A 9,250-nucleotide genomic window follows, 5' to 3' on the forward strand; every position below is an offset into this window, starting at 1 on the left:
CCACCCTCCTCCTGAAAACTCTAGTCTTGTCCCTGTTGGGTGGGGCTGTAGATACTGAACTCTCACGTTTTCTTCTTGATGCCTCACTTTTCAGTAGAGCTATGTTGAGGTAGATTTTGAGATTTACTTTAAAGCATCCTACTTAGTGGAGTACAGTGAAAACTGTTGGGTAATTGAGGTTTATTACCTATTGTATCAAGGCATGAAAAATAGAATCTTACGTCTCATTCAGTTCATTGTTGTAGACATTTTTTATTCATATAACAACAAAAAGTATTTACTTAGAACCTTTGAGTTTACCAACCTTTATATATAATTGTTAACTTTTCTATATTCTCTCCCAAACCCTGTTAGGTAAGTACCTTTTACTTTCCCTTAACAGGTGAGAAAGCAAAGCTTAGGTTTAAATACTTACCTGAGGTTTTACTAAATTGGAGAAGCTAGTCTGATGGTTAGTGTCCTGTGGACCTATACATTTTCTCTGCCCACCGTGCTGTTCCTTAGTTCCCCAGGCTTTTCTCACTTTGATTTGTTTCTGTTTATATATTTTTTATAACTGCCTGGGTGAATATTGAATTGGTGCTGTCTTGAAGTAGTATATACCAACCCTGGAATTAATTTTTTCATTTCAAAACCTTTGTATAACTTATTTACACTTTTTTTCCCTTTGATTATGATTGCCGTCTGGGTACTTGATGTGCTGCCTTCATTTGAGCCCATCATTTTTTTTTTTTTTTTTTTTTTTTATTTGCGGTACGCGGGCCTCTCACTGTTGTGCCTCTCCTGTTGTGGAGCACAGGCTCTGGATGCGCAGGCTCAGCGGCCGTGGCTCACGGGCCTAGCTGCTCCGCGGCATGTGGGATCTTCCCGGACTGGGGCACGAACCTGTGTCCCCTGCATCGGCAGGCGGACTCTCAACCACTGCGCCACCAGGAAAGCCCCTGAGCCCATCATTTTATGTTTCTGTTAACTAGCAAGGTTAATTAATAGAGTAGATACTATAAAGTAGATCATTTGACTAGCTGATAAGTAAACTTAAAGACAAATTTTCTCTTTCAGGTAGGATTATTGACTGTGCTTTTACTGTCACTTTTAATCCCAAATATGATACATTATTAAAAGCTGTAAAAGATGCCACTAACACTGGAATAAAGGTATGTGAACTGTAAGCGCCATTTCATTCAACATATTTTGAGCACTTTATAGCCTGTTTGGGTTATGTAAGACTGGTCCACCACCCTTAGGGTTTTAAGTGGGTTATTGTAATACAGTGTATGGAAGGCTTTTATAGAGGAAGTCATTTCTGCTTGTCCCTTATTTTAAGATATTAAGAAGTTAAGTTGCTGTAAAATTTTGCACTTTGAATAACAGAGTATACATGATTCTGTTTTTAGTGTGCTGGAATCGATGTCCGTCTATGTGATGTTGGTGAGGCCATCCAAGAAGTTATGGAATCTTACGAAGTTGAAATAGATGGGAAGACATATCAAGGTATGTTCTCTAAAAATGCATCTTATTTTGAAATGTCTGTGACCTTGGCAGAAATAATTTTGCAAGATAGTGTTGAGTTCTTTCTTTAGATCAGCTGCTTCATCTTTATCTCTTGGGAATTGGGAACATAAAGAGGAAAAACAAGGGAAATGACCTGTTCATGGTAGGAATTCTGTGGTAGCTAGCTGGTGGGAATTGTTGTCATCTACCCTGGTAGCTGATAAGAAGACACCTGGGAATTTATCTCAGGATGGCTGAAATGTAGGCTAGATTTTTTTTTTTTTTTTTTTTGCCGTACGTGGGCGTCTCACTGTTGTAGCCTCTCCAGTTGTGGAGCACAGGCTCCGGACGCGCAGGCTCAGTGGCCATGGCTCACGGGCCCAGCCCCTCCGCGGCATGTGGGATCTTCCCAGACCGGGGCACGAACCCATGCCCCCTGCATCGGCAGGCGGACTCTCAACCACTGTGCCACCAGGGAAGCCCAGGCTAGATTTTCTGTGACTAATCACAGGCTCAGACAGAAGCCAGAGACCCTTTCCATTGATGACTCTCCCCACCATTTTTTTAAGTTGAATTCAAAATTTAGAGGCTAGTTAATTCCTTGTGTGTCCTTCCTTTAATCTTATTCCCCTTGCTGCCTAGTCTTTTCCAGCCAGTGCCTGTGTACACAATCCCAGAGTCACCTGTGCTTTCTCATGTTGTCAGCCCAGCCTTTCTCCAACTCCCAGGGTTTATCTGACCACTCTCCAGCCACCGTTCTCCTTCCTAATCTGTGCTCATGCTGTCTGTAACTCCTGTCTTAAAAACTTTCTTATAGAATGTTTCCTACATTTCCTTTAACCAAATCCTGACTCCTTTGTAATCTAATTTAGCATGGAGACTCTCAACGCTTCCTTGTCCCTCAGTAAATTCACATCATTCACCATTCTTTGCATTCCCCTGTAGATACTTTTGGACTGTGGTGTTCTACCAACTGCACAGTGGTTCTTCCTCTAAGACCTGACACAGAGCCTGTCCTTGTTGCTCTCTTGCAGATCCTTAAACCTGTGAATGTCTGTACAAGTCAAAAATTCTTAAGACTTCTCACACTTGGATGGGAGGTGTTACAGGCTAATGAAGAAAACATGCTTTGGGGTTAGGCAGGTCTATCTTAGAGTTTAGATAAATTCTGTCACCTCTAAGAACCCAACTTTCTTTTTAAAGAGTTTTTTTCTTTAAAGATTTACTTTTATTTATTTTTGCCTGCATTGGGTCTTTGTTGATGTGCACAGGCTTTCTCCAGTTGTGGCGAGAGGGGGCTGCTCTTTGTTGTGGTGCATGTGCTTCTCATTGCCGTGGCTTCTCTTGTTGCGGAGCTTGGGCTCTAGGCACGCAGGCTTCAGTAGTTGTGATTCACGAGCTTAGCTGCTCCGCGGCATGTGGGATCTTCCCGGACCAGGGATCGAACCGGTGTCTCCTGCATTGGTAGGCGGATTCTTAACCACTGCACCACCAAGGAAGTTCCTCTAAGAAACCCAGGTTTCTTTGATTGCAATAGGATTCAAGATACCGTGTTTTGTTTTGTTTTGTTTTTGAGAAATATAAATTTTATGACAGTGCCTGGAATTTATTAGTATTCAACAAATATTTGTTGTTTCCCACCCTCAGTTTTGAGATCGGTGCCACAACAAATATGTATTCACGTCTCTCTCAAATCATCTTTCCCTTCTATTTTCTCCTAATTCTACAACTTTGGTTGACATGTGGCCTGCCTTTCAAGGTATATTAGGTGACAATATGACTTAATGTTTAGTCGCCACATAGCAGTTCTAGCCTGCAGTGTTGGAACCCTTAATATCTACTTTCTTACCTCTTCCACTAAGCCAATGCAACATTTTAGGTTCTATTTTTTCGGTACCCACCTTTTTATACCAGTTATTTTGTTGATCAGGGTTCTTAGTTGAGGGTGACAGAATTCATTTTTACTAGTTTAAGTGTAAAGAGTATAGACAAATCATGATATTGGGAAGATGAAGAAATGGACTATAGGCTGAACTTTAAGAAGCAATTCCCAAAAACCACATTACAGAACCGGACCAGGCCATCAAGGGAGTGGTTTTATTTACCTTGATCAAGAAGCTATAGAATTGGAAAATTACCTTTATAGCCGTTCGTTCCAGAATTAGCCTGCCACTGTACACAACCTGTATACTATAAAAATGGATACCCCTGAGCCCTGCTTCTTCTATGTAACTTAGCTATATGTGTTAGGTTGGTATGGCTAAGAAATCTTTTTATTTAAATGTGTTTTTGGTTGACCTGGAGGGTCAGTTTGTCAGGTGTTAGAGGAATAATAATGCTTGCTGAATTTTAAAATAAATTTAGCTTATCATTTATATAAGAAGGAAGTTGTTTTTTAGGAGCTAATTAAGAGTCTTATTTTTCTGTACCACCCCCTAAATTTGTAATATGCTTGTCATTATTAAAGATTTGAAAAACAACTTTGCTACCTAATTCTGCCCTAGAAGAATGGTAACTCACACTGAAGATTCTAGCACTGTAGAACTAGATTTTTTTTCTTTTAACGTTTATTGTAGAATATAATAAAAACTGAAAATACACACAATGTAAAACTTCAACTGAACAATTGTAAAAGCTATGTAACCTTACCTCTTTTTTTTTTTTTTTTTTTTTTGCGGTACCTCTAACTGTTGTGGCCTCTCCCTTTGCGGAGCACAGGCTCCGGACGCACAGGCTCAGCGGCCATGGCTCATGGGCCCAGCCGCTCCGCGGCATGTGGGATCTTCCCTGGCCAGGGCACGAACCCGCATCCCCTGCCTCGGCAGGCGGACTCTCAAACACTGCGCCACCAGGGAAGCCCTAACCTTACCTCTTGACAAATAGAATACTGCCAGCATTACAGAAGCCCCCCCTATTCTATATACCCCTTCTCAGTTACATTACAGAAGCCTTCTTCTAATAAGCCACTATCTTCAGTACTAAGGATTGGCATTTCCTTTTCTTTGTCTTTACCATCTGTTATGCATCCCTAAACATTAGTTTAATTATGCTTAATTTTGAACTCTGTGTGTGTGTGTGTGTGTGTGTGTGTGTGTGTGTGTGTATGGAATTGCACCGTATGTATATAATTGTGCCTTCTTTTGCTCATTTGGTTTATTTCAGGTCAGTGTATCTGTAGCTTTTCATTTTTATTGTTGAGTAAGTGTTCCATTGTGTGAATGTACTCAACAATTTGTTTATTCTGTCAGTGATCCCAGGATCTTGGGATTGTTTAGATTTTCTTTTTTAACATTTGAAATGATGTAATAATAAAATTTAAGGTTTTTTATTTCTGTTATTTTGACACAGAATTCTCATTTTCAAATTACCTTTTGGTCCATAACCATGAAAATACATATTTTTCATGTTTGTAATGCTTATATACATGATATTTTATGACTGTATTTTTATTAACAATAACTCCCTAGATGGACCCCCACCCATCATGTCCTCATCACATAGTTTATTCTTTTTCCATCATTTTCCCTACTCCTTCTAGTTTTTAATCAGTAACATTGCAGTATCCCAGTAGTTTCCCAGTTTGTATTTAATTATCTTAATGTGGGGTTATTTAATAGAGCCATACCTGTTTGTGCTTTTAGAGACCCTGAATAACTTTTTTTTTCCTGTTATGCCAGTGAAACCAATCCGTAATCTAAATGGCCATTCAATTGGGCCATATAGAATACATGCTGGGAAAACCGTGCCCATTGTGAAAGGAGGAGAGGCAACAAGAATGGAGGTATGTATGCCATTAACACTGTTCTTTTGTGAAGCATTTTGACTTTTTTTTTCCTACCAAACTATGAAGCTAGTAGTAGTTGAGTATATAGTATGTTGAGCAAAATTAACTTGCCATCCATTCTCACCCCGACAGGAATTGGGCTGTGTGAGTGTGCAGATTGTGTCTGGTCTGACTGGGGCTCAGTCAGCTGTGGAAGTGAGGCATGTCAAAGGTTCATTCAACACTTCGTGAATATTTACTGAGCATCTCATAGGTGCCCGTCTCTTTAGTAGGCACTGGAATGTATTCAGTAGTAGCAAACAAAATTCCCTGCTCATGTAAAACTTAACATTTTAATAGATGACACAAAGACCAAAAGTGCTAAGGAGATAAAGCAGGAAAAGGTAGATAAGGACTGCCAGGTATGGGACTACTTCAGCCTGAAGTTGAGATGGGAATTTTATTTAGTTCTGAATTTCTGAATTTTTCTTCTCTACCCTTGACCCTTATATATATTTTTAGGAAGGAGAAGTATATGCCATTGAAACCTTTGGTAGCACAGGAAAAGGCGTGGTTCATGATGATATGGAATGTTCACATTACATGAAAAATTTTGATGTTGGACATGTGCCAATAAGGTGAGAGACTATAGTTTTTATATGACTGATGAGTTTCTCTTCCCAGTTAACAGCATTTTAAAAAGTGTGACGGACATCCACAGTGGCACATTCATAAATGCACAGTTCTATGGCCTAAAAATAAGTTCTGTGGATTTCTATAATTCAGCAGAAAAATTGTCCTGTTAAAAATTTTAACTGAGATGAGAATGATGTAAGTATTCACTTCATATCCAGTTTCCAACAAGCGTAATAATTTCAGAGATTATCATTTTGCTGGCATTCCTAGGTTTTTGTTCTTAGTATTTTCCCATTGGTAAACTTTATATTTTTTTATTTATTTTTATTTTTTTTAACATCTTTATTGGGGTATAATTACTTTACAATGGTGTGTTAGTTTCTGCTTTATAACAAAGTGAATCAGTTATGCATATACATATGTTCCCATATCTCTTCCCTCTTGCGTCTCCCTCCCTCCCACCCTCCCTATCCCACCCCTCCAGGCGGTCACAAAGCACTGAGCCGATATCCCTGTGCCATGCGGCTGCTTTCCACTAGCTATCTACCTTACGTTTGCTAGTGTGTATATATCCGTGCCTCTCTCTCGCCCTGTCACAGCTCACCCTTCCCCCTCCCCGTATCCTGAAGTCCGTTCTCCAGTAGGTCTGTGTCTTTATTCCTGTCTTATCCCTAGGTTCTTCATGACTTTTTTTTTTTCTTTAATTCCATATATATGTGTTAGTATACGGTATTTGTCTTTTCTTTCTGACTTACTTCACTCTGTATGACAGACTCTAGGTCTATCCACCTCATTACAAATAGCTCAATTTCATTTCTTTTTATGGCTGAGTAATATTCCATTGTATATATGTGCCACATCTTCTTTATCCATTCATCCGATGATGGGCACTTAGGTTGTTTCCATCTCCGGGCTATTGTAAATAGAGCTGCAATGAACATTTTGGTACATGACTCTTTTTGAATTTTGGTTTTCTCAGGGTATATGTCCAGTAGTGGGATTGCTGGGTCATATGGTAGTTCTATTTGTAGTTTTTTAAGGAACCTCCATACTGTTCTCCATAGTGGTTGAACCAATTCACATTCCCACCCGCAGTGCAAGAGTGTTCCCTTTTCTCCACACCCTCTCCAGCATTTATTGTTTCTAGATTTTTTGATGATGGCCATTCTGACTGGTGTGAGATGATATCTCATTCTAGTTTTGATTTGCATTTCTCTCATGATTAGTGATGTTGAGCATTCTTTCATGTGTTTGTTGGCAGTCTGTATATCTTCTTGGGAGAAATGTCTATTTAGGTCTTCTGCCCATTTTTGGATTGGGTTGTTTGCTTTTTGTTATTGAGCTGCATGTGCTGCTTATATATTTTGGAGATTAATCCTTTGTCAGTTGCTTCATTTGCAGATATTTTCTCCCATTCTGAGGGTTGTCTTTTGGTCTTGTTTATGGTTTCATTTGCTGTGCAAAAGCTTTGAAGTTTCATTAGGTCCCATTTGTTTATTTTTGTTTTTATTTCCATTACTCTAGGAGGTGGGTCAGAAAGGATCTTGCTGTGATTTATGTCATAGAGTGTTCTGCCTGTGTTTTCCTCTAAGAGTTTGATAGTTTCTGGCCTTACATTTAGGTCTTTAATCAATTTTGAACTTATTTTTGTGTATGGTGTTAGGGAGTGATTTAATCTCATACTTTTACATGTACCTGTCCAGTTTTCCCAGCACCACTTATTGAAGAGGCTGTCCTTTCTCCACTGTACATTCCTGCCACCTTTATCAAAGATAAGGTGTCCATATGTGCGTGGGTTTATCTCTGGGCTTTCTATCCTGTGCCATTGATCTATATTTCTGTTTTTGTGCCAGTACCATACTGTCTTGATTACTGTAGCTTTGTAGTATAGCCTGAAGTCAGGGAGCCTGATTCTTCCAGCTCCATTTTTCGTTCTCAAGATTGCTTTGGCTATTCGGGGTCTTTTGTGTTTCCATACAAATTGTGAAATTTTTTGTTCTAGTTCTGTGAAAAATTCCAGTGGTAGTTTGATAGGGATTGCATTGAATCTATAGATTGCTTTGGGTAGTAGAGTCATTTTCACAATGTTCATTTTTCCAATCCACGAACATGGTATATCTCTCCATCTATTTGTATCATCTTTAATTTCTTTCATCAGTGTCTTATAATTTTCTGCATACAGGTCTTTTGTCTCCTTAGGTAGGTTTATTCCTAGATATTTTATTCTTTTTGTTGCAGTGGTAAATGGGAGTGTTTTCTTGATTTCACTTTCAGATTTTTCATCATTAGTATATAGGAATGCCAGAGATTTCTGTGCATTAATTTTGTATCCTGCTACTTTACCAAATTCATTGATTAGCTCTAGTAGTTTTCTGGTAGCATCTTTAGGATTCTTTATGTATAGTATCATGTCATGTGCAAACAGTGACAGCTTTACTTCTTCTTTTCCGATTTGGATTCCTTTTCTTCTCTGATTGCTGTGGCTAAAACTATGTTGAACAATAGTGGTGAGAGTGGGCAACCTTGTCTTGTTCCAGATCTTAGTGGAAATGCTTTCAGTTTTTCACCATTGAGGATGATGTTGGCTGTGGGCTTGTCATATACAGCCTTTATTATGTTGAGGAAAGTTCCCTCTATGCCTACTTTCTGCAGGGTTTTTATCATAAATGGGTATTGAATTTTGTCAAAAGCTTTCTCTGCATCTGTTGAGATGATCATGTGGTTTTTCTCCTTCAATTTGTTAGTATGGTTTATCACATTGATAAGATTTGCGTATATTGGAGAATCCTTGCATTCCTGGAATAAACCCCACTTGATCATGGTGTATGATCCTTTTAATGTGCTGTTGGATTCTGTTCGCTAGTATTTTGTTGAGGATTTTTGCATCTATGTTCATCAGTGATATTGGCCTGTATTTTTCTTTCTTTGTGACATCCTTGTCTGGTTTTGGTATCAAGGTGATGGTGGCCTTGTAGAAGGAATCTGGGAGTGTTCCTCCCTCTGCTGTATTATATTTTTATTTACTTTTTTTTTTTTTTTTACTTTTCGGAGATGGTTGAAGTGTCTACTTTTTGTTCAGGTCTTTCAGTTTACTGCCGAAATTTCCCCCAAAAGGGAAATTCCCACCTTCATACTATTGATGAGTCTGTACTTGGAATTTAACACACACACGCATAGACACATAAATATAAGGTAGCCTTCATCTGGTCTCCTATTCATCTGCCATCTATAATTGGGTATTATACATTCTGGTTTTTGAATGTTGAAAGAGGCAGCAAAAAAGAGTTTTTTGAACTTTAATTACTAAGTGAAGTCATAGCTTTGGTTTGAGTTTTCCTTAATGAGGGAAATGAGTTGCTA

The 9,250-nt window shown here is 38.8% G+C and overlaps 1 protein-coding gene across 2 annotated transcripts in view; it reads left to right on the forward strand.

Moving 5' to 3' along the window:
• METAP2 (methionyl aminopeptidase 2) overlaps positions 1 to 9,250 on the forward strand; it is a 30,622-nt gene that overhangs the window by 20,637 nt on the left and 735 nt on the right. For both annotated transcript variants that reach the window (XM_022562372.3, XM_022562371.3), the window contains exons 7-10: positions 1,060 to 1,154; positions 1,395 to 1,491; positions 5,169 to 5,272; positions 5,777 to 5,892. In XM_022562372.3, the coding sequence (XP_022418080.1) occupies positions 1,060 to 1,154; positions 1,395 to 1,491; positions 5,169 to 5,272; positions 5,777 to 5,892 (412 nt within the window). The remainder of the gene's footprint in view (positions 1 to 1,059; positions 1,155 to 1,394; positions 1,492 to 5,168; positions 5,273 to 5,776; positions 5,893 to 9,250) is intronic.

The sequence above is a fragment of the Delphinapterus leucas genome, chromosome 11 (assembly GCF_059928025.1).
Source record: "Delphinapterus leucas isolate spDelLeu-1000000601 "Yukka" chromosome 11, BTC_Dleu_Yukka2, whole genome shotgun sequence".
NCBI lineage: Eukaryota > Metazoa > Chordata > Mammalia > Artiodactyla > Monodontidae > Delphinapterus > Delphinapterus leucas.